Here is a 27,740-nt window from a genome sequence, read left to right as displayed (position 1 = left end):
CGCAAAATTATTTCCTGGCTCTGTCTGGGCTGTTAAATCACCGCTGTATTGCAGTCCACAGTGCAACACTCTGCAGTTCTTTGATATACTCCAGGGCCAGAAGTGGTGACGCAGAGAGAGAAGAGATATATTGATTGAATATAGGCAGTGGGCCTTTGCAAAAACAATTGGGGAAAAAAATCTATTTGGGCTGCCTGTGACTGTCCTCAGTGTTCTGGGTCTGTGCTGGGTGTAGTAGTCCTCCTCAATCATACGCAGCCAGCTAAGTGTTACAGCAGGCTTGCGCAAAATTATTTCCTGGCTCTGTCTGGGCTGTTAAATCACCGCTGTATTGCAGTCCACAGTGCAACACTCTGCAGTTCTTTGACATACTCCAGGGCCAGAAGTGGTGACGCAGAGAGAGAAGAGATATATTGATTGAATATAGGCAGTGGGCCTTTGCAAAAACAATTGGGGAAAAAAATCTATTTGGGCTGCCTGTGACTGTCCTCAGTGTTCTGGGTCTGTGCTGGGTGTAGTAGTCCTCCTCATTCATACGCAGAGAGCTAAGTGTTACAGCAGGCTTGCGCAAAATTATTTCCTGGCTCTGTCTGGGCTGTTAAATCACCGCTGTATTGCAGTCCACAGTGCAACACTCTGCAGTTCTTTGATATACTCCAGGGCCAGAAGTGGTGACGCAGAGAGAGAAGAGATATATTGATTGAATATAGGCAGTGGGCCTTTGCAAAAACAATTGGGGAAAAAAATCTACTTGGACTGCCTGTGACTGTCCTCAGTGTTCTGGGTCTGTGCTGGGTGTAGTAGTCCTCCTCATTCATACGCAGCCAGCTAAGTGTTACAGCAGGCTTGCGCAAAATTATTTCCTGGCTCTGTCTGGGCTGTTAAATCACCGCTGTATTGCAGTCCACAGTGCAACACTCTGCAGTTCTTTGATATACTCCAGGGCCAGAAGTGGTGACGCAGAGAGAGAAGAGATATATTGATTGAATATAGGCAGTGGGCCTTTGCAAAAACAATTGGGGAAAAAAATCTATTTGGGCTGCCTGTGACTGTCCTCAGTGTTCTGGGTCTGTGCTGGGTGTAGTAGTCCTCCTCATTCATACGCAGCCAGCTAAGTGTTACAGTAGGCTTGCGCAAAATTATTTCCTGGCTCTGTCTGGGCTGTTAAATCACCGCTGTATTGCAGTCCACAGTGCAACACTCTGCAGTTCTTTGATATACTCCAGGGCCAGAAGTGGTGACGCAGAGAGAGAAGAGATATATTGATTGAATATAGGCAGTGGGCCTTTGCAAAAACAATTGGGGAAAAAAATCTATTTGGGCTGCCTGTGACTGTCCTCAGTGTTCTGGGTCTGTGCTGGGTGTAGTAGTCCTCCTCAATCATACGCAGCCAGCTAAGTGTTACAGCAGGCTTGCGCAAAATTATTTCCTGGCTCTGTCTGGGCTGTTAAATCACCGCTGTATTGCAGTCCACAGTGCAACACTCTGCAGTTCTTTGACATACTCCAGGGCCAGAAGTGGTGACGCAGAGAGAGAAGAGATATATTGATTGAATATAGGCAGTGGGCCTTTGCAAAAACAATTGGGGAAAAAAATCTATTTGGGCTGCCTGTGACTGTCCTCAGTGTTCTGGGTCTGTGCTGGGTGTAGTAGTCCTCCTCATTCATACGCAGCCAGCTAAGTGTTACAGCAGGCTTGCGCAAAATTATTTCCTGGCTCTGTCTGGGCTGTTAAATCACCGCTGTATTGCAGTCCACAGTGCAACACTCTGCAGTTCTTTGACATACTCCAGGGCCAGAAGTGGTGACGCAGAGAGAGAAGAGATATATTGATTGAATATAGGCAGTGGGCCTTTGCAAAAACAATTGGGGAAAAAAATCTATTTGGGCTGCCTGTGACTGTCCTCAGTGTTCTGGGTCTGTGCTGGGTGTAGTAGTCCTCCTCATTCATACGCAGAGAGCTAAGTGTTACAGCAGGCTTGCGCAAAATTATTTCCTGGCTCTGTCTGGGCTGTTAAATCACCGCTGTATTGCAGTCCACAGTGCAACACTCTGCAGTTCTTTGATATACTCCAGGGCCAGAAGTGGTGACGCAGAGAGAGAAGAGATATATTGATTGAATATAGGCAGTGGGCCTTTGCAAAAACAATTGGGGAAAAAAATCTACTTGGACTGCCTGTGACTGTCCTCAGTGTTCTGGGTCTGTGCTGGGTGTAGTAGTCCTCCTCATTCATACGCAGCCAGCTAAGTGTTACAGCAGGCTTGCGCAAAATTATTTCCTGGCTCTGTCTGGGCTGTTAAATCACCGCTGTATTGCAGTCCACAGTGCAACACTCTGCAGTTCTTTGATATACTCCAGGGCCAGAAGTGGTGACGCAGAGAGAGAAGAGATATATTGATTGAATATAGGCAGTGGGCCTTTGCAAAAACAATTGGGGAAAAAAATCTATTTGGGCTGCCTGTGACTGTCCTCAGTGTTCTGGGTCTGTGCTGGGTGTAGTAGTCCTCCTCATTCATACGCAGCCAGCTAAGTGTTACAGTAGGCTTGCGCAAAATTATTTCCTGGCTCTGTCTGGGCTGTTAAATCACCGCTGTATTGCAGTCCACAGTGCAACACTCTGCAGTTCTTTGATATACTCCAGGGCCAGAAGTGGTGACGCAGAGAGAGAAGAGATATATTGATTGAATATAGGCAGTGGGCCTTTGCAAAAACAATTGGGGAAAAAAATCTATTTGGGCTGCCTGTGACTGTCCTCAGTGTTCTGGGTCTGTGCTGGGTGTAGTAGTCCTCCTCAATCATACGCAGCCAGCTAAGTGTTACAGCAGGCTTGCGCAAAATTATTTCCTGGCTCTGTCTGGGCTGTTAAATCACCGCTGTATTGCAGTCCACAGTGCAACACTCTGCAGTTCTTTGACATACTCCAGGGCCAGAAGTGGTGACGCAGAGAGAGAAGAGATATATTGATTGAATATAGGCAGTGGGCCTTTGCAAAAACAATTGGGGAAAAAAATCTATTTGGGCTGCCTGTGACTGTCCTCAGTGTTCTGGGTCTGTGCTGGGTGTAGTAGTCCTCCTCATTCATACGCAGCCAGCTAAGTGTTACAGCAGGCTTGCGCAAAATTATTTCCTGGCTCTGTCTGGGCTGTTAAATCACCGCTGTATTGCAGTCCACAGTGCAACACTCTGCAGTTATTTGACATACTCCAGGGCCAGTAGCGGTGACGCAGAGAGAGAAGAGATATATTGATTGAATATAGGCAGTGGGCCTTTGCAAAAACAATTGGGGAAAAAAATCTATTTGGGCTGCCTGTGACTGTCCTCAGTGTTCTGGGTCTGTGCTGGGTGTAGTAGTCCTCCTCATTCATACGCAGCCAGCTAAGTGTTACAGCAGGCTTGCGCAAAATTATTTCCTGGCTCTGTCTGGGCTGTTAAATCACCGCTGTATTGCAGTCCACAGTGCAACACTCTGCAGTTCTTTGACATACTCCAGGGCCAGAAGTGGTGACGCAGAGAGAGAAGAGATATATTGATTGAATATAGGCAGTGGGCCTTTGCAAAAGCAATTGGGGAAAAAAATCTATTTGGGCTGCCTGTGACTGTCCTCAGTGTTCTGGGTCTGTGCTGGGTGTAGTAGTCCTCCTCATTCATACGCAGCCAGCTAAGTGTTACAGCAGGCTTGCGCAAAATTATTTCCTGGCTCTGTCTGGGCTGTTAAATCACCGCTGTATTGCAGTCCACAGTGCAACACTCTGCAGTTCTTTGACATACTCCAGGGCCAGAAGTGGTGACGCAGAGAGAGAAGAGATATATTGATTGAATATAGGCAGTGGGCCTTTGCAAAAACAATTGGGGAAAAAAATCTATTTGGGCTGCCTGTGACTGTCCTCAGTGTTCTGGGTCTGTGCTGGGTGTAGTAGTCCTCCTCATTCATATGCAGCCAGCTAAGTGTTACAGCAGGCTTGCGCAAAATTTTTTGCTGGCGTACTGTAAGCGAAGTCAGCCTTCAAACACAGGCCAATAACCTGCACATTTAATTACAGCGTTCTGTTTCTGCATTACTGGTAATACAGCATGCTGAGGGGTAGGGGTAGGCCTAGAGGACGTGGACGCGTCCGAGGACGCGGAGGCCCAAGTCAGGGTGTGGGCACAGGCCGAGCTCCTGATCCAGGTGTATCGTAGCCGACTGCTGCGGGATTAGGAGAGAGGCACGTTTCTAGCGTCCCCACATTCATCGCACAATTAATGGGTACACGCGGTAGACCTTTATTAGAAACTGAGCAGTGTGAGCAGGTCCTGTCGTGGATGGCAGAAAGTTCATCCAGCAATCTATCGTCCACCCACAGTTCTGCGCCGTCCACTGCTGCAACTCAGAATCCTCTGGCTGCTGCTCCTCCTTCCTCCCAGCCTCCTCACTCCATTACAATGACACATTCTGAGGAGCGGGCAGACTCCCAGGAACTGTTCTCGGGCCCCTGCCCAGATTGTGCAGCAGTGGTTCCTCTCCCACCAGAGGAGTTTATCGTGACTGATGCCCAACCATTGGAAAGTTCCCGGGGTCCGGGGGATGAGGCTGGGGACTTCCGGCAACTGTCTCAAGACCTATCAGTGGGTGAGGAGGCCGATGACGATGAGACACAGTTGTCTATCAGTGAGGTAGTAGTAAGGGCAGTACGTCTGAGGGAGGAGCGCACAGAGGATTCGGAGGAAGAGCAGCAGGACAATGAGGTGACTGACCCCACCTGGTTTGCTACGCCTACTGAGGACAGGTCTTCAGAGGGGGAGGCAAGGGCAGCAGCAGGGCAGGTTGCAAGAGGCAGTGCGGTGTCCAGGGGTAGAGGCAGGGCCAGACCGAAGAATTCACCAACTGTTTCCCAAAGCGCCCCCTCGCGCCATGCCACCCTGCAGAGGCCGAGGTGCTCAAAGGTCTGGCAGTTTTTCACTGAGAGTGCAGACGACCGACGAACAGTGGTGTGCAACCTTTGTCGCGCCAAGATCAGCCGGGGAGCCACCACCACCAGCCTCACCACCACCAGCATGCGCAGACATATGATGGCCAAGCACCCCACAAGGTGGGACGAAGGCCGTTCACCGCCTCCGGTTTGCACCGCTGCCTCTCCCCCTGTGCCCCAACCTGCCACTGAGATCCAACCCCCCTCTCAGGACACAGGCACTACCGTCTTCTGGCCTGCACCCACACCCTCACCTCTGCTGTCCTCGGCCCCATCCACCAATGTCTGTCAGCGCACCGTCCAGCCGTCGCTAGCGCAAGTGTTTGAGCGCAAGCGCAAGTACGCCGTCACGCACCCGCACGCTCAAGCGTTAAACGTGCACATTGCCAAATTTATCAGCCTGGAGATGCTGCCGTATAGTGTTGTGGAAACGGAGTCTTTCAAAAATATGATGGCGGCGGCGGCCCCGCGCTACTCAGTTCCCAGTCGCCACTACTTTTCCCGATGTGCTGTCCCAGCCCTGCACGACCACGTCTCCCGCAACATTGTACGCGCCCTCACCAACGCAGTTACTGCTAAGGTCCACTTAACAACGGACACGTGGACAAGCACAGGCGGGCAGGGCCACTATATCTCCCTGACGCCACATTGGGTGAATTTAGTGGAGGCTGGGACAGAGTCAGAGCCTGGGACCGCTCACGTCCTACCCACCCCCAGAAATGCGGGCCCCAGCTCGGTGCTGGTATCTGCGGCGGTGTATGCTTCCTCCACTAAACCACCCTCCTCCTCCTCCTCCTCCAACGCAACCTCTGTCTCACAATCAAGATGTGTCAGCAGCAGCAGCATGTCGCCGGCAGTCGGTGTCGCGCGGCGTGGCAGCACAGCGGTGGGCAAGCGTCAGCAGGCCGTGCTGAAACTACTCAGCTTAGGAGATAAGAGGCACACGGCCCACGAACTGCTGCAGGGTCTGACAGAGCAGACCGACCGCTGGCTTGCGCCGCTGAGCCTCCAACCGGGCATGGTCGTGTGTGACAACGGCCGTAACCTGGTGGCGTCTCTGCAGCTCGGCAGCCTCACGCACATGCCATGCCTGGCCCACGTCTTTAATTTGGTGGTTCAGCGCTTTCTGAAAAGCTACCCATGCTTGACAGACCTGCTCGGAAAGGTGCGCCAGCTCTGCGCACCTTTCCGCAAGTCCCACACGGACGCTGCCACCCTGCGCACCCTGCAACATCGGTTTAATCTGCCAGTGCACCGACTGCTGTGCGACGTGCCCACACGGTGGAATTCTGCGCTCCACATGTTGGCCAGGCTCTATGAGCAGCGTAGAGCTATAGTGGAATACCAACTCCAACATGGGCGGCGCAGTGGGAGTCAGCCTCCTCAATTCTTTTCAGAAGAGTGGGCCTGGTTGGCAGACATCTGCCAGGTCCTTGGAAAGTTTGAGGAGTCTACCCAGGTGGTGAGCGGCGATGCTGCAATCATTAGTGTCACCATTCCTCTGCTATGCCTCTTGAGAAGTTCCCTGCAAAGCATAAAGGCAGACGCTTTGCGGTCGGTAACAGAGCCGGGGGAAGACAGTATGTCGCTGGATAGTCAGAGCACCCTCCTGTCTATATATCAGCGCGGTGAGGAGGAGGAGGAGGAGGAGCATGAGGAGGATGAGGAGGAGGGGGAAGAGACAGCTTGGCCCACTGCTGAGGGTACACATGCTGCTTCCTGTCATCCTTTCAGCGTGTATGGCCTGAGGAGGAGATGGAGGAGGATCTTGAAAGTGATCTTCCTAGTGAGGACAGCCATGTGTTGCGTACAGGTACCCTGGCACACATGGCTGACTTCATGTTAGGATGCCTTTCTCGTGACCCTCGCGTTACACGCATTCTGGCCACTACGGATTACTGGGTGTACATACTGCTTGACCCACGGTATAAGGAGAACCTTTCCACTCTCATACCCGAAGAGGAAAGGGGTTCGAGAGTGATGCTATACCACAGGACCCTGGCGGACAAACTGATGGTAAAATTCCCATCCGACAGCGCTAGTGGCCGAAGGCGCAGTTCCTAGGGCCAGGTAGCAGGGGAGGCGCGGAGATCAGGCAGCATGTACAGCACAGGCAGGGGAACACTCTCTAAGGCCCTGGACAGCTTTATGGCTCCCCAGCAAGACTGTGTCACCGCTCCCCAGTCAAGGCTGAGTCGGTGGGAGCACTGTAAAAGGATGGTGAGGGAGTACGTAGCCCAACGCACGAACGTCCTCCGTGACGCCTCTGCCCCCTACAACTACTGGGTGTCGAAGCTGGACACGTGGTCTGAACTCGCGCTGTATGCCCTGGAGGTGCTTGCTTGTCCTGCGGCTAGCGTCTTGTCAGAGAGGGTGTTTAGTGCGGCTGGGGGAATCATCACGGATAAGCGTACCCGCCTGTCAACCGACAGTGCCGACAGGCTTACACTCATCAAGATGAACAAAGCCTGGATTGCCCCAGACTTCTCTTCTCCACCAGCAGACAGCAGCGATACCTAAGCAATACGTAGGCTGCACCCGCGGATGGAAGCATCGTTCTCTATCCCCATCAAAAACGGGGACCTTTTTGCTTCATCAATCTGTGTATAATATTCCTCCTCCTCCTCCTGCTCCTCCTCCTGAAACCTCACATAATCACGCCGAATGGGCAATTTTTCTTAGGCCCACAAGGCTCAGTCATATCATTTTTGTAAACAATTTTTATACGTTTCAATGCTCTTTAAAGCGTTGAAACTTTCACCTCAACCAATTTTTATTTTAACTGGGCTGCCTCCAGGCCTACCGTATATACCGGCGTATAAGACGACTTTTGAACCCCGAAAAATCTGCTCTGCAGTCGGGGGTCGTCTTATGCGCCGGTAATACAAAAAAAAAAAAAGTGTAAAAAAAAAAAATTTTATTACTCACCTCCCACGGCGTTCTGTCGCGCTCCGGCAGGATGTCGCTCGCTCCGGCAGGCTGTCGCTCGCTCCTCGTCCCCGCCGCAGCATAGCTTTCTGAATGCGGGGCTTGAAATCCCCGCTTCCAGAAAGCTAATACACACGCCGGCAGCCATGACAGCATTGAATGGCTGTGATTGGCTAAAGCACACGTGGCTTCAGCCATTCACACTATTCAATGACATCATTGAATGGCTGTGATTGGCTGAAGGCGCACGTGTTAGCAATCACACCCATTCAATGATGTCATTGAATAGTGTGATTGGCTGAAGCCACGTGTGCTTTAGCCAATCACAGCCATTCAATGATGTCATGGCTGCCGGCGTGTGTATTAGCTTTCTGGAAGCGGGGATTTCAAGCCCCACATTCAGAAAGCTATGCTGCGCCGGGGACGAGGAGCGAGCGACAGCCTGCCGGAGCGAGCGACATCCTGCCGGAGCGCGACAGAACGCCGTGGGAGGTGAGTAATAAAATTTTTTTTTTTTTCTCCACTGAATACCGGCGTATAAGGTGACAGTTGGGGGGTCGTCTTATACGCCCCGTCGCCTTATACGCCGGTATATACGGTAGTTACCAATTAAGCCACATTAACCAAAGCGATTAATAGATTTCACCTGCCCTCTTGGTTGGGCATGGGCAATTTTTCTCAGGTACATTAGTACTGTTGGTACACCAATTTTTGGGGGCCCTCGCCTACAGTGTAATCAAATGAATTTTTAGCCCACCTGCATTACAGCTGACGTTACATCAGCTGTGTTGGGCACTGCAATGGGATATATTTATGTACCGCCGGTGGGTTCCAGGGAGCCACCCATGCCGTGGGTCCACAGGGAGTTGTAACTGCATGTGTCCACTTCTAAAGAACCCCAGTCTGACTGGGGCATGCAGTGTGGGCCGAAGACCACCTGCATTCAGCACGACATTACCTCAGCTGTGATGGGCAATGCAATGGGATATTTTTATGTACCGCCGGTGGGTTCCAGGGAGCCACCCATGCCGTGGGTCCACAGGGAGTTGTAACTGCATGTGTCCACTTCTAAAGAACCCCAGTCTGACTGGGGCATGCAGACACCTTGACAGAATGAATAGTGTGTGGCACATAGGTTCCCCATTGCTATGCCCACGTGTGCAGCTCCAGATGGAGGTGGCACAGGATTGGATTTCTCATTGCTTCTGTACAGCATTGTGGACTATCGCCTCGCCCCTTTTAAAGAGGGTCGCTTCCTAGCCGTGCCAACCCTCTGCAGTGTGTGCCTGCTTTTCCTCTGGCAGATGCACTTATAAATAGACATGAGGGTGGCGTGGCATGAGGGCAGCTGAAGGCTGGGCAGGGACAGTTTGGTGTGCGCTGTGGACACTGGGTCATGGGGGGGGGGTTGGGCAGCATGTAACCCAGGAGAAGTGGCAGCGGAGTGTCATGCAGGCAGTGATTGTGCTTTGTTGGAGGTAGTGTGGTGCTTAGCTAAGGTATGCATTGCTTATGAGGGCTTTTCAGAAGTAAAAATTGTTGGGAGGGGGGGGGGCCCAGTCTTGCCGCTATTGTGGCTTAATAGTGGGACCTGGGAACTTGAGATGCAGCCCAACATGTAGCCCCTCTCCTGCCCTATCCGTTGCTGTGTTGTTCCCATCACTTTCTTGAATTCCCCTGATTTTCACAAATGGAAACCTTAGCGAGCATCGGCGATATACAAAAATGCTCGAGTCGCCCATTGACTTCAATGGGGTTCGTTACTCGAAACGAACCCTCGAGCATCGCGAAAAGTTCGTCTCGAGTAACGAGCACCCGAGCATTTTGGTGCTCGCTCATCTCTATTCAAGTTATATTTTTTCTTATTTGACTTGATGCTCTTCATGCCTGAAAATAAAAAATGTTATACTCTCCTCTCCTGGACCCCACAACTCAAATCCCACCAATGACATCAATGTAGAAGGCTACAGTCAGCATGTGAACAGAACATCACAGGCTACTGCAGCCAATCACAGAGCTCAGTGTTAAAGAAGCAGCTCAGCCATCCCTCAATATCCCATCAGTGCAAGATCCGTCTTAACAGATAGGTCCATCTAATGAACACCAAAACAAATGCAATTTTAAGTGTCATCACTTCCTTCAGGTAAACTATATTAACCCGGTAGTGACCAAGCCTATTTGCTGTTAGGTCTGGCAGACATGGGCGTTGCTCTCTGAATCTGTGATTGCCTTTTTTCCAGCACATCTGACTTTTCCACCCAGCTGCAGAGTGTTTGTCATCTCTTCACCACTATATAGATGCCTCAGACCTGACAGCCTGGTCTGCAGAGTACTGTTATGTAAGTGGATGTGGATCCACTGTGTCACCCAACCAGTAGATGGATCAGAAGGTCTGACAGCTGACTCTGGAAACCCGGATGCTCACAGCTGAAGACGAGACTTGGAATGCAAAGGTGACCTGGGGATCTAGCCTTATGCTGCTAGCAATTAGCAATAAACAGCAGAGAATTTGCCATGACAAGGGCAGCCCTGCGCAGGAACCTGGGCGCTGTTTAACCCTGTAAGGACTAGTCGCCAGGAACTAGATAACACCAAGCCATCTGAAAAACCAAGGAGTCATGGCTATTTTGACGCCACAGTTTCTTTTCAGGAGCTACTGCAATTTAGAGAAGAAAAATCAAAATTTCATATTTTTGCAAATATGTAATTTTAAAGACAGTTTTTTTTTTCTGTAGTGCAAATGAGGATTTGCACCCCAAAATGGATATCCCTGTTTGCACTGTGTTCAGAAACATACCCATTGTGGCTCTAATCCTATGTGGCCCTTATCGGGACTCAGACCGAAAAGAGCAGCCGGTGGCTTTCAGAACAGAAATTTTGCTTGAAGGTGTTTTAGACCCCATAGCACACTTGTAGAGCTGTTGAGTGGCCAAAACGAACCCCCACAAATGACTCCTTTTTTGAAAACTAGACCATTAATGAATTAATCTATGGGTGTACTCTGTACTTTGACCCCACAGTTATTGAATTATTCTAAGCAAAGCAGAAGGAAAAAATTATGATTTTAATTTTTTTGTCAATTATGTCATTTTAAAAACAGGGTTTTTTTTGTACAGCACACATATGAATGAAAACTTGCATCCCAAAATGGATACCCTTGTTTGTCCTGTTTTCAGAAACAAACCCATTGTAGCCCCAGCTTGCTTAATAGACACATGGCTAGGCTTGTAATGGAGAGAACACCCATTGGATTTCATGGCACAACTGAATAAAACATGGCTAGGCTTGTAATGGAGGGAACACCCATTGGATTTCATGGCACAACTGAATAAATTCCTGGCCCAATTCTCACTTGTGCAGAAAAAAACCTCCCTAAAAATAATCATCCCCCTCCCCCTTTTTCGCATCTCCTAGGTCTGATATAAAAGTAATAATGTAAACTGTGTGGTATGCCTGTGTAGTGACCAGGAGGGTCCACAGTAGTCAAAAGAGTTAATAGGTCCTTGGGACCTGGGTATAAGCCTCTAGGGGACACAGGAGGTGCCCTGCATGATATAGGCACTGTTGTTTCTGGAATATCAGGTCAGAACTAATCTACCCAGCAACCCCCTCCTTGCATTGGCTGTTTGCTGTTAAATTTCCTGATTGGTGGAGTGCGGAGGAGTTGAGTCAAACCAGGAAAATGAGGGGGTTAAAGACAGGGCATGATAGAGCATGAGGAGAGAAAAAGGTCGAGAAGGAGGAAGAGTGAGTCATCTCAGGGGATTGAGAGAGGAATCACGGAGAATAGCGGTGTAGCTATGGTTAAGCGCCAGAGGTCTGCTCCTCTGCAGCCACTTAAAGGGTTAAAGTCACATTGCTATACTGCAAGACTGAAGAACTGTATCCACATTGGGCGTATTCCCAGCTCTCCCCCACCCTCAACTACTGAGACAAAGAAGCTACTTTTGCCTCACCACATGTTGAGGAGACAAAGGCTGGCTCATACACTGGACTTGAGAGAGGTGTGGAGAGGGGCGGAGGATTCTATATGGCCCAACAAAGGAAAACCTCTATAGGTTACTGATGTAATGTGTTATGCGCCCATAAAGGGCAGGTATTATGTGTTTCAATAAACCTGAGGCTCTGAGCATTGTACGCCCAGATCCAGTTTAGACCTGAGACTTACAGCTTGTGTCTCTGACTTGGTTGTTATAAGGCGTGCGCATGCCATGCTACACAATTAGGAAGCTACAGAATTCCCCCGAAACCTGCTGGAGAAAATACCATCCAGTTAATCATGTAAATTATGTGTTACAGGTAGAGATCTAAAAAAATGCCAGACTCACACGGCAGTATGTGGAATCTGCTTGTTGAAGCCTGCAGTGGATCCCAGCTGGGAGCCTTGCCATGGCCCGGAGTATGGCCGCATAGTGTACTGCACATAACTACCTACTCACACAGGTGGTCATGCACAGTACACCTTTTGTTGATTATATTTCCCGCAGCCCGTACACAATATAATTGCATAAGAGCTGCGGGTATATCCGCAACCATAGAGTACAATGGGCTCTATGTTGCAGATATCTGCAGTAAAATAGAACCTGCTGCAGAATCTGCAATTCTTATCTGGTTGTATTTGCTACTCGAACATAAAAAGCTTGGAAAAAATGTTTTAAATGATTAAAGAACTGTGGAGCCGAGGATTCGGCTTGAACAGTTCGCAGTCCACAGCTTGGTCTTCCACATTTTGGGGATATCGCAACAGTCAATCAGTGTATAATACATGTCGACATATTACACCACTTAGTAGATAGTATATGTTACTGTGGAGCCCCCAGTATATTCAATGTATCCTGCGGTAATATCTTGTATCTCTCTTTTTGCCTTTTTCTCTCTCTGTGTCTCTCTCTCTTTGTCAGTCTCTCTGTCTGAGTGTATCTCACGGTGTCTCTCTATCTGCCATGTGTGTGTCTCTCCCTCTGTCTCTCTCTGTATGTCATGTCTCTCTCTCTCTGTGCCTGTCATGTATGTGTGCGTCTCCCTGTCTCTGCCTCTCTCTGCCTGCTGCATGTCTCTGTCCGCTGTGTGTGTGTCTCTCTCTCTTTCTGTGTGTCTCTCTATGTCTGCCATGTGTGTTTCTGTCTGTGTCTCTCTCTCTTTGTCTGCCATGTGTCTCTGTCTGTCTCTGTCTCTCTCTCTGTCTGCTGGATGTGTTTCTGTTTCTCATGCTTTACAAAGACTGGTGAGCCCAGTCAAAACGTTTCTGGTGATGTAGTAGACTTGTGCTTTGAATAAAGTTTAAACCATAGAGATTTGGATGTGAGTATTCATCCGTGTTTTTGCACCTCTGTTGCTGCGCTACACTATTTTTTGTTTGGTCTCTGTTTCTCTGTGTCTCTGGCTCTGTCTGCCGTGTGTGTCTCACACTCTGTCTCCCTCTCTCTGTGCCGTGTGGGTCTCTTTCTCTGTGTCTCTCTCTCTCTTTGTGCTGTGTGTGTGTCTCTCACTCTGCGTGTCTCTCTCTGTGCCGTGTATGTCTCTCTTTCTCTGTGTCTCTTTCTCTGTGTTTCTCTCTGCACCGTGTGTGTCTCTTTCTTTCTCTGTGTGTCTCTCTCTCTCTGTACCATGTGTCTCTCACTCTGTGTCTCTCTCTCTGTGCCATGTGTGTCTGTCTCTGTCTGCCGTGTGGGTCTGTGTGTGTGTCTCTGTCTGCTGTGTGTGTGTCTTTCTCTGTATCTCACTGTGTGTATTTTTCTGTCTGCTGTGTGTGTGTTTCTCTCTATCTCTGTGTGTCTCTCTCTCTCTGCCATGTGTGTCTCTCTCTGTCTCTCCCTGTGTGTCTCTCACTCTGTGTCTCTCTCTGTTCTGTGTTTGTCTCTCTCTCTCTCCCTTTTTTGTCTGCTGTGTGTCTCTCTTACTGTATCTCTGTCTGTCGTGTGTGTCTGTGTGTGTCTCTCTCTATCTCTGTGTCCCTCTCTCTCTGTCTCTGTCTGCTGTGTGCGCATGTGTGTCCCTCTCTCCCTGTATGTCTCTCTCTGCACCATGTGTATCTCTCTATCTGCCATGTCTCTCTCTCTCTCTCTCTCTGGGTTTCTCTCTCTGTCTGCTGTGTCTGTCTCTGTGTCTCTTTGTCTGCCATGTGTCTCTTTCTGTGTCTCTTTTTTTCTGTCTGCCATGTGTCTCTCTCTGTATGTGTCTTTCTCTGTCTCCCTTTGTCTGTGGTGTCTCTCTTTATTTGTCTCTTTGTCTGCCATGTGTCTCTGTTTCTCTGTATCTCTCACTATGTCTCTCCGTCTACCATGTTTCTCTCTGTCTTATATGTCTCTCTATGTGCTGTGTGTGACTCTGTCTCTGTCTATCTCTCTCTGTCTTGTATGTCTCTCTATGTGCTGTGTGTGGCTCTGTCTCTGTCTATCTCTCTCTGCCATGTGTATCTCAGTCTATCTGCCATGTGTCTCTGTTGCTCTGTGTATCTCTCTCTGTCCGCTGTGTGTCTCTCTTTGTCTCTCCCTGTCGGCCATCTGTACCTGTGTGTCTGTGTCTCTCTCTGTCTGCCGTGTGTGTCTCTCTCTGTCTGCCGTGTGTGTCTTTCTTTTTCTGTCTCTCTCTCTCTGTCTCGCTCTTTGTGCAGTGTGTGTGTCTATCTCTCTGTCTCGCTCTCTTTCTTTGTCTGTCGTGTGTGTCTCTCTCTCTGTGTCTCTGTCTGCTGTATGTCTCTCTCTGTCTGCTGTGTGTGTCTCTTTGTGAGTGTGTGTCTCTCTCTGTATCTCTATCTCTGTGAGTCTCTCTCTCTCTCTGCCGTGTGTGTCTCTCTCTGTGTCTCTCTGTCTGTGTTTCTCTCTCTCTGTGTCTCTGTGTGTGTGACTCTCTCGCTCTGTGTCCCACTCTCTCTGTCTGCCGTGTCTCTTTCTGCCGCATGTATCTATCTCTCTCTCTCTCTCTATGTGTCTCTGTCTGCTGTGTGTGTCTCTCTCCCTCTGTGTCATGTGTATCTCTTTTTCTGTGTTTCTTTCTGTCTTCCATGTGTGTTCTGTCTCTCCGTGTCTCTCTCTATCTGCCGTGTCTCTGTCTCTCTGTATCTCCCTCTATCTGCCATGTGTGTCATTCTCTCCCTGTGTCTCTCTGTCTGCTATTTGTTTTTCTCTCTGTGTGCCTCTCTCTCTCTGTCTGTCTGCTGTATGAGTCTCTCTCTCTGTGTCTCTGACTGTCATGTTTGCCTCTCTCTGTGCCTCACTTTCTGTCTGCCATGTGTGTTTCTCTCTCTGTGTCTGTCTGCAATGTGTGTGTCTCTCTCTCTTTCTCGGTGTCTCTGTCTGCTGTGTGTGTGTGTGTCTCTCTCTCTCTCTCTCTGTGTCTCTGTCTTCCATGTGTGTGTGTGTGTGTGTGTGTCTCTCTCTCTCTCTCTCTGTGTCTCTGTCTTCCATGTGTGTGTCTCTTTCCCTCCCCTATGCACCCTCACTGTTTACCGGCTATGGCTTCTTATCAGCATTGCTTAGCAATGCAATGCTTCACTCTCTTGCACTGACACAGCAGAGCCGCCATAGACTTAACATTGTAACTTTACACTCACCCGACTGCTCACTGAAGCTATTAAACTCAAATTTAATGATTCTACGGCTGTCGTGAGCATGTGCCTTATCTAATGACACCAACATCAGCCACCAAAGGTAAAGCATAGGGGTCAAAGTGTGGTGCAAGAAAAAGCATGTAGGTTTATTTATATTTGATTGCATTTCATTACTTGTGATCACTTCATACATGAATTTGCACTACCAGTAACATCACAGTGTTATATGCCACCAACTGAGTACATTTGCTTTATATTGCAATGGACCATAGCTTTAGGGGTACTTGGTTGAAGTTATTATGACTAGAAGGTAATAGGCTTAGGAAGGTTGAAAAACACTGCTCTTTTTAGTCTCTTATTGAGGCTATATTTACACTTGTGAGTTTCCCGTGCGAGTTTTGAACATTGTGAGACAATGTTTGAGCAAGTTAAAAAAAAAAAAATCGCAGGATGTTCTATTTTTCAGCGAGTGCACAGAAATCTCAACCATTATTTAAAATACATGCAGTTTTCACACGCATGAAAATTGCATGTTCAATTATGCGATTTTGTTGCAAATCACATCACACTCACGTGGAAAATTGCAATTTTACAAGCTCTTGCCCATCTAAATACAGCCTAATGAAGTCCATAACTGGTTATATGTTACAGGGGTTTTCCGTGGAAAATACTGTTATCTACCCCAGCCAATCAGCTGATTGTGCACACGCTGACAGCACTGCAATTACACAGGGGTCGGAGTGGAAGCCACTGCTCCAACCCCTGTGTAGTGCTCAGTGCTTGTAACTGCAGGCTTGGGTCTCATTGAAATCAATGGAAGCTGTGCCTGGACTCCAGCCGATAAAGTATTGATGATTTATCCTGAGGATAGGTCATCAATTGTATTTTTCCCAGAAAACTCCTTTCAAAGCCTTAGATATCACATTTTTTTTCATTATCACCAGTTAATAAATACATGTTGGTTTCAATCATAATATCCAGCATTAGAAGAGCTATATGGTGAGCTGATAAAAGGAAAGGGGGGGGGGGGGGGGGGGTTCATGCTGGGCTGAGGATACTTTTGCACACCAGAAGAAATGATCTGGAACCCATCCTCCATGTATACAGAGCATGTATTTTAATTGCACCCCATACTTTGTTGTTAATGTTGTGCACACATACATATTGTATCATCAATCAGATCTGATAAGGTATTTCTGAATCATGCCATAAAGGAGCCCTAGTAGAAAGTGATTGGCCCTATTGTAGTAATAGCTTATTATTTCTGAGCTTAAAGGTCCCCCTGGCATTCTGATTGGCCAGTAGATTCCAGTACCATTTTTGTCTAAGTTTAAGACTTTCAGTAAGAAACCAAGACTTTTTGGATATACGATTACTGTAGCCATTCATCTTGGATACACTTGATACATTTGCACTTACTTGTATAGTTAAGACCAGCGTTGCACTTGTTTCCCGTACAACATTTTGCGCATGCCTCAACATATATGCCCCTTCCGGTTGTGAGAAAGAGGCACTTGTCACAATATGTGCTATCAGCACACGCTTTTTTTATTGTTTTATATTCCTTATCACCTAGAAGATAGATAAGATAATTAATTTCCAAGTAACACTGGGCCAATGTTACTTTGTATACTCGCTGCAATCTGAGCACATTTGGCCATGATTGGTCGTACAGAAAGAAGAGACCAGCTTGCTGTCACCACAACTCAAATCCAGTTTAGACCATGCTTCCAACCAGGCATGCATAACAGAGGAACATAGGTCTTGTCTAGCGCAGTGCTGGCCTTAGATAAGATGCCACCCTGCACAGAATTGTCTTTTCACCCCTATCATAAGGAAAAAACATATATTGCACTAATAGGCAGTTTGTCTGTATTCTGCTTGTGCAGAAAGCAGCAAAATAGCAGAACACCCTTACCAGAACATCTCAATGAATACTGTACCAGAACCAAGCTCATAACAACACAGACCAACCTGACTGTTATTGTTTCCATGAAACTTCTAGTATGCAGGCAGAAATTTTCCTGGATGACATACCATAGCATGCTTCTTTTTTTTGGCAGGATTCATGTCAGATCCAAATTCAACACACAGGAGCAATTCTAAAAGCTTTTATGTCAGAATTTGTAAAATATTGGGCAGGACATGTTGGGAGTGGGTGTGGCCATCCTGAATTAGGTATTTACACCACAAACTACCAGAAATTATGCTAGGTCGGACCTGATGTACATTTTTATGTAGGCACACAGAGGGGCAGAAATGCACCTAATATATGAAAAGGCGTGTGCACCAAGGGGAAAGTTAGATTAGACTTACCAGTAAATCAGGTTTTCGGGGAGTTTCTACGACAGCAACACCTGAGACTGCCTCCTGATAGGACAGGAACACATAGAGAGGTTTAAAGCTTCAATCTGTCTCCTGCTTTCCTAAACCTAGCAATCCATATTATTTCAGAGAGTCTGGTGTCAAAAAAGGCACTAAGTGCTGCTACCTGGACCCTCAGTGTACTTGGGAAGAAGCCCTTGTCCAGACCCTCCTGAAAGAATTCAACTATTGTAGAGATGTCAGGGGAAAAAACTGGGAGCTTCTTCTCTTGGCCCATGAAATTTTTTTTCTAGACATTTAGATAAATCTTAGTTGTTATATTTCTGCTAGATAACAGGCTATGTGTCACTTTCTCAAAGAACCCTCTTTCCATCAGCATGCATTTTACAACATCCATACTGCATGGTGAAGGCTCGCTACGTCCGGATGGTTTAGGGGACCCTGGATCAAAAGGTCCGGAAGAGCGACCAGGTGGACTGGGTGCTGTAGGCTTAGACTTTTTTTTTTAAAGGGACGTTTATTTAGCCAAATAGATGCATATACAAAAACAGCGGACACCAAAAAGAATGCACATCTTGTTGATACATCACAGTATATGAGAAGTGAGAGAAAAAGAGGACAAAAGTAAAAACACTGAGTGTCTCGCATATTTGTGTGCATTTCTCATAAAACATAGTATTTGGCTGTTCATTTTCGCATTTATTTATCAACTGCTCATAATAAAACAAACCCAAACCAGGTTAGGGCTCCAAGCCTCGGAGTCCCAAAATACCAGGATAGAAAGAAAGAGAAGAAAAAGAGAATGGGAGGACCCCCCTCAGGTCAAAATAAACAAGGGGACATAAAAAAGATTAGAGAAAACACCCCCCCCCCCTCCCAGAAAGAATTTTAACCCTCCCCCTTAATCCCTTAAACAACAAACCTGCGCGACTCTTAAAGAAAAAAAAAAAAAAAGGATTAGCCTAAACAGTAGATCGGTTCAAGTGGGTGTACTTTATTTTATCCCTTCCTAGTTTCTAGACAGGCATCTCTGCTGCCGTTGCAGGACAGTTTACCCAGCCCCCCCAAATTTTGTCAAACTTCTCAGGACATCCTCTCACCATATAAGTCAGTTTGTACATTGGAAGCACAGAGTTCACCACCTGGATCCATGCGTTTCTGGTCGGCTTACCAGGGTGTTTCCAATTCAACAAAATCACCTTTTTAACATAGAAAAATAGTAGTTTATATAAGGTGCGGGTTGCCGCTGCCACTGGTAGGTCTCCAACAATCCCAAAGAGGCACACCAGGGTGCATGATCCTCGGGGCCCCCAGGCGAGATTCCATAAATATGAGGACATCCCCCCAGTAGTCTCGCATGACACCGCAGTCCCAAAACATGTGTATGATGGTCCCATCGGCAATTAGACATCGGGGGCAGGTCGCCGAGGGGAGTAGACCCATTACATGTAGCCTGGATGGGGTGTAGTATGTCCGGTGTAGGAACCCTACCTGGATGAGCCTATCTCTAGCACTAATCAAGGGAGGACCAGAGCTCGTCAATATGTCTTCACCCTCTCCCTCCAACAGATCAGGAATGTCAATGATCCATTTTTGGGTGGCTCTCTCTCTCAATGGGGCAAGACACTGAACTAAGTGGGCATAGAAACTGGACAATGGTCTTACTATGTTGCACATCTGTGCCAAACCCTCCAACCGAGTCAGGGACAGCGGTATGGACAGGCCCTGAAACTGAGCCCTGATCACATGTCGTAGCTGGTAATATCTGAAATAGGAGTGTTCAGGCAGGTTGTAGACTATCTGCAGTTGAAGGAAGGTGCAGAAGATGCCCTCAGTGACTATAGGCTTAGACTTTTTAGACGCCTAGACCAGCTTCTCCTTGGCCAAAATGGAGCTACTGGTACTAGCGAGTATTTTTTTGGGAATGGAACTTCTGGAGGACCTTTGGGATTAGCGGGATTGGGGGAAATGCGTAGGACAATCATCTGCCCCAATCCTGAGTTAATGCATACACCCCCATTGGGTTATCTCCCGGGCTGAGAGAAAAGAAGCTCTCCATCTTGTCCTTTTTTTCTTCATGCAAAGAGGTCTTTCTGTGGGATTCCCTACCTGTTTGTAAAGATTCTGAAGGCCTCCTGGGAAAATAACCATTCCCCTGGGTCTATGAGTTTTTGGCTGAGATAGTCTGCTTTCTGGTTAAAGGTTCCCTTCAGGTGGATTGCTGACATTGATAGGACCTGCTTTTCTGCCCATAGGAAGATTCTTTGAGAGATATCCTGTAAGGATGGGTATCTTGTTCCGCCCTGATGCCAAATGTAGGCAATTGCTGTGATGTTGTCCAACAGGATCTTCAGGTGTCGGTCGTATGAAAAATCTCCCAATTGCTGGACAGTCTCCAAGATGGTTCCAAGCTCTTTGGAATTTGAGGACTGATTGGTAATCTGTGGGGGCCAGGACCCCTGAAGGTACAAAAATCCCTTACGTGAGCACCCCAGCCCTGGGTGCTTGGTCGACAGCCACCAGCGCAGGGATACCCTCAATGTGTTCTCTATGTGCATCCTCTTGTCCAGCGAGGACTGCCTTCTGTCCAAGGCCCAAAGAATTGCACCTTGTAGAGTCCTAGTGTGCAAATTGTGCCCGATGGGATACATGGAGTTAGCTTCCCTAATAATGACATAGATGTCCGAATTGAGCATGTTTTGTTTTTTACGAATGCTCTGCTATAGAGCTGCAGACCCAGTATCTTTATCTCTGGGAGAAAAGAGCACTGACACTTTGAATCAAGCAGGATGCCTAGAAACGATTTCTTTTGGCTAGGGGTCTGACTATTCCCAGTTTATAATCCACTCCAGATATTGAAGATGAATAGTTGTTGCCAGATGTTCCACTAGGAGCACTCTGGTTTCTGCTACAACCAGGATGTCATCCAAGTAAAGGCACAATCAAGACTGATTTCTGCCTCAGATAGGCCCCAAGTTCTACCATGATCTTGGTGAAAATGCAGGGGCTGACAATATTCCAAAAGGGAGGCAGTTAAATTGGAAGTGCCTTGTTCTTCCCCTTATGTATAGTGCAAATCTGAGGAATTTTTGCAAGTCCATATGAATTGGCAAATGAAAATGTGCCTTTTAAATCTATGGAGGCCATGAAAGTTCCCTTTCTTATTAGCTTCAATGCTGAGCTCACTGACTCCATTTTGAACCTTCTGTACTTTATGTAGACATTCAGAGGTTTCAAGTTTATAATCATACTGGATTTCCCGCACAGCTTTTTTTAAAAATCAGAAACAATCTAGAGTAGTGGTCTTTCTGCTTGGGGAACTGGAGCTACTGCCTTCAACCACAGTAGATTCCGAACCCCTGTTGTAGAAGATGTAGTTGATGACTTGAGCCCCCAGTGGTGCGGAAATTTTGCTTGGGATGAGATATCCTGGTTTAAAATTTTTGGAATCCAGGCTCTCTCGCAAAATGGGGCCCATTGGTTCAAGAAGGACTATAATCTCGCCCCCACTGGCATGGTGCCCTCTGCTTTTCGATCCATGGGATCCTTCAACTTGGTGGCGTCTTCGAATGACAGGGTCATCTGTTTCACCACCTTGACTAGAGGAACATCAACCCTGGGTACTTCCTCCCAATCTGTGCATACCTCCTCCAAAAATGGGTAGCGTCTTTTAATACCTATAGTAGTGAAGGATCCTGTATTCCGATCTGCTCCAGTCTTTTTTAATTAGTTTCTGTATATTGCTAAGGACTAGGAAAGTGTGTCTACATCTCTTCCCCAGACCTTCAAAGACCTCCTCCTGAATAGTTCATGGTTTTCTGGGCTCCTCCATCTTAAAGGGGTTGTCCCACGGCAGCAAGTGGGTCTATACACTTCTGTATGGCCATATTAATGCACTTTGTAATGTACATTGTGCATTAATTACGAGCCATACAGAAATTATAAGAAGCTTTTCACTTACCTGCTCCGTTGCTAGCGTCCTCGTTTCCATGGAGGCCGTCTAATTTTCGGCGTCTAATGGCCAAATTAGACACGCTTGCGCAGTCCGGGTCTTCTTCTTTCCTCAATGGGGCCGCTCGTGCTGGATGCCGGCTCCGTGTAGCTCCGCCCCGTCACGTGCCGATTCCAGCCAATCAGGAGGCTGGAATCGGCAATGGACCGCACAGAAGCCCTGCGGTCCACCGAGAGAGAAGATCCCGGCGGCCATCTTCAGCAGGTAAGTAAGAAGTCACCGGAGCGCGGGGATTCAGGTAAGCACTCTCCGGTGTTCTTTTTTAACCCCTGCATCGGGGTTGTCTCGCGCCGAACGGGGGGGGTTGAAAAAAAACAAAAACCCGTTTCGGCGCGGGACAACCCCTTTAAGGGTAGCCCTAACTGACTTTATAAGTTCAGAAAGGTCATCTTGATTAAAAGAGGAATTTTTTATAATCATCCTCATCCAAGGACTCCTCAGGATCTGGATGTTCCTCAATGTCTGAAAACATTATGCTTTTTTCACAGTCCAAGTAATCGCCTACAAGGCCTCCTTAAATGTTTAGGAACAGACGCTTTAGCTGGCTGTATGTCTTGTGACGTCAGGGCACAACAGACTTCTTCTCAGATCAAGTGTCTAATGTCATCCATAAAGCTCCCAATTCCTCTTTTATAATTTTACCTACGCATAATTTGCAAAGCAACTTTGCATATGTGGATGGTAATCTTTTTGTGCATTCCACACATTTTTTGGGCCTTGTCTTTGGTGGACCATCTACCTTCTTGTCCCCTTAGCAATAAAAGCATAGACAATTCACTTAAAATTACATTGATTGAAGTGTTTTTTACGTAACGGTCTATTTATGTCCCCAGAGCTAGCAGCTGGTTCAGGAATATCCAGTGCTGGAGTACTCATCATTTCTTAGTACTGCAGACCAATCTAGGACTTTAAGTCTGCAACTGTAGTGATTAACTGAGTATCCATCTTTGTTTTCTCCAGATTCCTTTAGTACCTTTTTTTTCTTTCAAATTTGGTGCCCTCTGCTGCTTGTTTACGCCCCTGCCCGCCCTCCGCCCACCAACGAAATTCTGTCATCGCGCTTGTCACGGAGTACTGCAGGCTCCACCCCCTGCTAGCGCGATCATTTAGAAGAGCCTCAGAGCACCACGACCACCCTTATGCAGGCCCGCAAGCCTCACAGATCAGCAGCGTCGAGGAGAGAGTAAAGGATGGACCGCGGCCCCCACGTAGAGCCCACGATTGGCTGCAGTAAGAAGGAATGCGGCCTGGGTGAACTGCCCGATGCAGCAAACCAGAAGATGATCCTCAAGAAGGGAGAGCAGCCTTACTGGACTCTGATCCTCCTTTTTCCTGCTGAGACTTCCACCCAGCACCTCTCTGCGATACCTGCCTCCTGTAAGGACAGGGAAAACACTGAGGGAGGTGGGAGAGGGGGAAGTTATAAACTCTGTGTTCCTATCTTATCAGGAGGAGGCGATCTCAGGTGGTGCTGTTGTGGAGATGATAGGGAAATCATTAAGACTGGCGTTGGAAATGCTGGTCTTAAAGGGGTTGTCCCGCACCGAAACGGGTTTTTTTTTTTTTCAACCCCCCCCCCGGTCGGCGCGAGACAACCCTGATGCAGGGAGGTAAAGAAAGCTTACCGGAGCGCTTACCTTAATCCCCGCGCTCCGGTGACTTCAATACTTACCGCTGAAGATGGCCGCCGGGATCCTCTGTCTTCGTGGACCGCAGCTCTTCTGTGCGGTCCATTGCCGATTCCAGCCTCCTGATTGGCTGTAATCGGCACGTGACGGGGCGGAGCTACACGGAGCCGGCATCCTGCACGAAAGGCTCCATAGAAGACTGCAGAAGACCCGGACTGCGCAAGCGCGGCTAATTTGGCCATCGGAGGGCGAAAATTAGTCGGCACCATGGAGACGAGGACGCCAGCAACGGAGCAGGTAAGTATAAAACTTTTTATAACTTCTGTATGGCTCATAATTAATGCACAATGTATATTACAAAGTGCATTATTATGGCCATACAGAAGTGTATAGACCCACTTGCTGCCGCGGGACAACCCCTTTAATATATTTTTCTCGATAGTATTTTAAAATACTCACAGACACTTCAAACATACAATGCATAAATCATAGGAAATGTTGCAGTTTGAAAGAAAACCAGAGACAAAATATCCACCAAGAAGAAACTAATAAATATATCAATACCAATATAATACAACTCATGAATATACATATACAAACTTAATAAGTAAATAATAATATTAAAAAAAAATTCAATGAAGGAGGAGTGTCTAGGTCACAATCACATCTATGGAATTGCTTGAATAGTATATGAAAGCTGTAATAGTAAATTATAGAAGAAGATAATCTAGCTAGGAACAATGGCCTACAAGGACTCTTACAAAATATATACGGCTGGAAAGGTAAAAAAAAAAGAGAGTAGGGACACGAATGGACACCGATATACAACGTACATGCATACAACCAACCAACCACAAAGATAGACACCAAAATACTTACCAATGAACAAATACACATAGGCAGATGGAATTGCTAATAAATACTGCGGCAACCTGGGGGTTACTCGCTAACCAGATCGCCATCTTCTCCATCCAAGATTGCGGCATCTAAAGCACTAAACAGTCAGGATCTGAGTTAGCTCCGATCCTGACTATTACAGCGGGAGTTCAGCTGTCAGTCATAGCCAGTTTCTTGCGATATCCATGACATACATTTTGTGCGGGATAGCAATTCCTGTTTATGATGTATATATACTTCTTACCATATACTGGGACAAAGTTAATACAATATTATCAGAACCACTTGGCTTATAAACAGATGTATTAAGAGAACAGAGCAAGGTACCAGCAGGTTCTATCACTGGTCTGTGTGTTCTTTAAAAAACATAAACATGGAAAATCCTCTAATTAATAGAAAAAAAAAATATTTGTTTTTGACTATAAGATCACAGGTAAAAAAAAAAAAGTTTAAAAACAACCTGTCATATTTATAAAAGAGTCTCAATAATAAAGCAAAAATATATATTTTGTATCGCTGCATCCGTAAAAGCCCATGTATCAAAGTAATGCATAATTTACCCTGCACGCTGAACGTCGTCAGGAAAAAAAAGAACGCCACAAATGCGCTTTTTTGGTCATCCTGTCTCCACAAAAAAAATGCAATAAAATTGATCAAAAAGTAGTATGTATTCCAAAATGGTATTCTGCAAAAATAAGCCCTCGCACAACTATGTCAACGGAAAAATAAAAAAGCTATTGCACGCAGCAGATGTTGGCAGAAAATAATTTTTTAAAAATTAAACATCTTTGAAAAAAAAGTAGTACAGCGAAAAACAAACAAACAAAAAAAGCTATATTAGATTGGTGTCTTAGTAATCATACTGACCTATAGAATAAAGTTATCATGTTATGTTTATTGCAGTTTGTGCGTCGTAGAAACAAGACAGACTGAAAGATGACAGAATTTTGTTTATTTTTCAATTCACTCCACGTAAAATTTTTAAAAGTGTGGAGGATATATATATATATATATATATATATATATATATATATATATATATATACGCAAGGTGAAATGTCTATTTCACTATCTGAGCCAGTAGAATAGAATGGAATGTGCCTGTACTGCTAACCATTATCAGAATATGCAGCTGATAGGAACACACGCTCATAACCTCAGGGCACACTTTTTACCTGCACATAACCCTCAGGCGTCATTTTAAGACACATTGCTCATTCCCGCCCCTACCCCCTCCATTGAACTCAGAAAGATGGCGCTGGCTCTTCATCTGAAAACATGTGATGTTGGACGTCCATAACTTACGCGGGACCAGATGCAAAAAGACCATATTTGGACCACCCAATCCTATGCTTTGATTTCTAACCACGTATTGCTTCCTGCTGCCCATAAAGGGCAATTAACCGTTAATGCTTTAAAAGATGCTTTATGCCTACTAATAAACAGAGTCAGGAAGACTTTCTGCACTGACAGTCTTGTCTCTGTGTGATCTCTTCCTTTGTACGCACAATCTTTGAACATAAATCTGAAAGGGTGCAAACATTCCTATTGATTTCGCTGTGGACCCCAAAATAAATCCACGTCAAAAGTTCTTCAGTACATTATATGGTACATTAAATAGTAGCATGTAAAAATACAACTCGTCCCGCAAAAAACAAGCCCACATACAGCGACGTTGATGGCTAAATAAAGGAGTTACAATTTTTTAAAAGGGGGGAGGAAAAAACGGCCTCATCATTAAGGGGTTAAAGGAACTATAATCACCAACAATGTTTTTATTAATTAAAACCAGGTAGAGAACATTTTCCATTTTTTAGTTTTCTGATTGTAAATTTTTTTATTCTGTTGTCATTACATGAATATGGGGGAAGCTATCTTACCTGAGCTGCCTGCAACATCATTTAGAGCATTTACAGATATACTTTACAGCAGCTTCATGGGCCATTGACACATTGTACAGGACCTGACCCATTGTCTTGCATGGACACTATTCAGAGGCGTAACTTGAAGCTCCCGGGCCCCGATGCAAAACTTGTAACAGGGCCCCCAACTATAATGTTTTACTCATAGTACTGGGTTCCCTATATGGAGAAGGGAGGGGTCCCCTAAGGCTCCTGGGCCCGGGTACAACCGCATCCCCTGCATCCTCTATAGTTACGCCCCTGACAATGTTCTAGGCAGGTTCTGTGATATGTACACAGGTCATTTTGCAATGAGGTGGATTGGATAGTCACAGACGATACATATAAGTGTTACCCCTCAGTGTAATCCTGCCGGTGATGTCAGTAAAGTCTAATTTGCATGCAACGATTATCGCATAAAATTAATCCAAACAACGGCTTTTGAGTGATAGCTGTTGCGTGTAAATGCGCCCCCATTGTGCACTTTCTGGGCACTCTTTGATCATCACTGACTTTAAGTCAGCATACAATCATCATTCCTGATAACATGCTGTGCTCTCCATGGGCAGCGCTGACAGCATTGCATGCAGCCAGCAGCCCACAGCAGAACAAAAAGCAGATATGTTTATAGAACAGACCACCCACTGTACTCTAAACACATGCAAACTAAGTTAGTTAGCTACTAATGTGCTGATTAGCCTTTTAGTAGCTAAAACAAAATGATCGCTCAAAACTGTCAGCTTCTGACAAATTTTTAGTGATCATCTTTGTGTGTATATGGGGTTTTAGATGACTGCTGCAAAGCTTTCCCTACAGATCAGGAAGTATCATCTTACTATTAGGCTCTTTGGTCAGTTTGCAAATGCAGGATTTTAAGAGGTTAACCCCTTCCCGCCCTAGGACGTACCGGTACGTCCGGGGAGCCTGGTACTTCCTGCAACAGGACGTACCGGTACGTCCTGGGGATAGCGCGGGATCACATAAGAATCCGCGCTATCCCGCAGCGGGAGCCGGCTGTCAGTCACAGCCGGCGTCCCGCTGCAACAGCGGGGTGGCATCGGAGATGCGCCCCCCGCTGTTAACCCCTTCCCTGCCGCGATCTAAGTAGATCGCGGCAGGGAAAGCGTTCACAGAGGGATCGCGTTGGCTCTGTGTCTCCGGCCGGCTCTCGCGATGTCATCATGACCAGACACTGGCGTCCTGTATTGCCTATGCCTTAAATCGTTGTATAAGCGATAAGGCATGGCAGAGCAGTAGCTCTGCCATGCCTTATAACAGCGATCATAGGCACAGTGCTGCAATTCCCTCAGAGGGACTCAAATTGTGTAAAAAAAAAAAGAAAAGTGTAAAAAAAGAAAAATGTAAAAAAACCCCCTTTTTTATGGTTTTTCTTATATTAGCATAAAAAAGGGAAAAAAAATTAAAACCCCACATATTGGCTATTGACACGTCCGTAACGACGTGTACAAAAAAGATGAACGTACTTTTTATTTTGTACGACAAAAAGCGTTTAAAAAAACGCTAAAAAACAGGCAAAATGCTAATTTTTAG

The 27,740-nt window shown here is 46.6% G+C and overlaps 1 protein-coding gene across 2 annotated transcripts in view; it reads right to left on the bottom strand.

Annotated features, from left to right (window-relative positions):
* Positions 1-27,740, bottom strand: part of LOC136632299 (phospholipase A2 inhibitor LNF1-like) — a 52,233-nt gene that overhangs the window by 16,594 nt on the left and 7,899 nt on the right. For both annotated transcript variants that reach the window (XM_066607080.1, XM_066607081.1), the window contains one exon: positions 16,846-16,998. In XM_066607080.1, the coding sequence (XP_066463177.1) occupies positions 16,846-16,998 (153 nt within the window). The remainder of the gene's footprint in view (positions 1-16,845; positions 16,999-27,740) is intronic.

This window comes from Eleutherodactylus coqui, chromosome 6 (assembly GCF_035609145.1).
Source record: "Eleutherodactylus coqui strain aEleCoq1 chromosome 6, aEleCoq1.hap1, whole genome shotgun sequence".
Taxonomy (NCBI): domain Eukaryota; kingdom Metazoa; phylum Chordata; class Amphibia; order Anura; family Eleutherodactylidae; genus Eleutherodactylus; species Eleutherodactylus coqui.
This window is presented reverse-complemented; position numbering and strand designations above follow the sequence as displayed.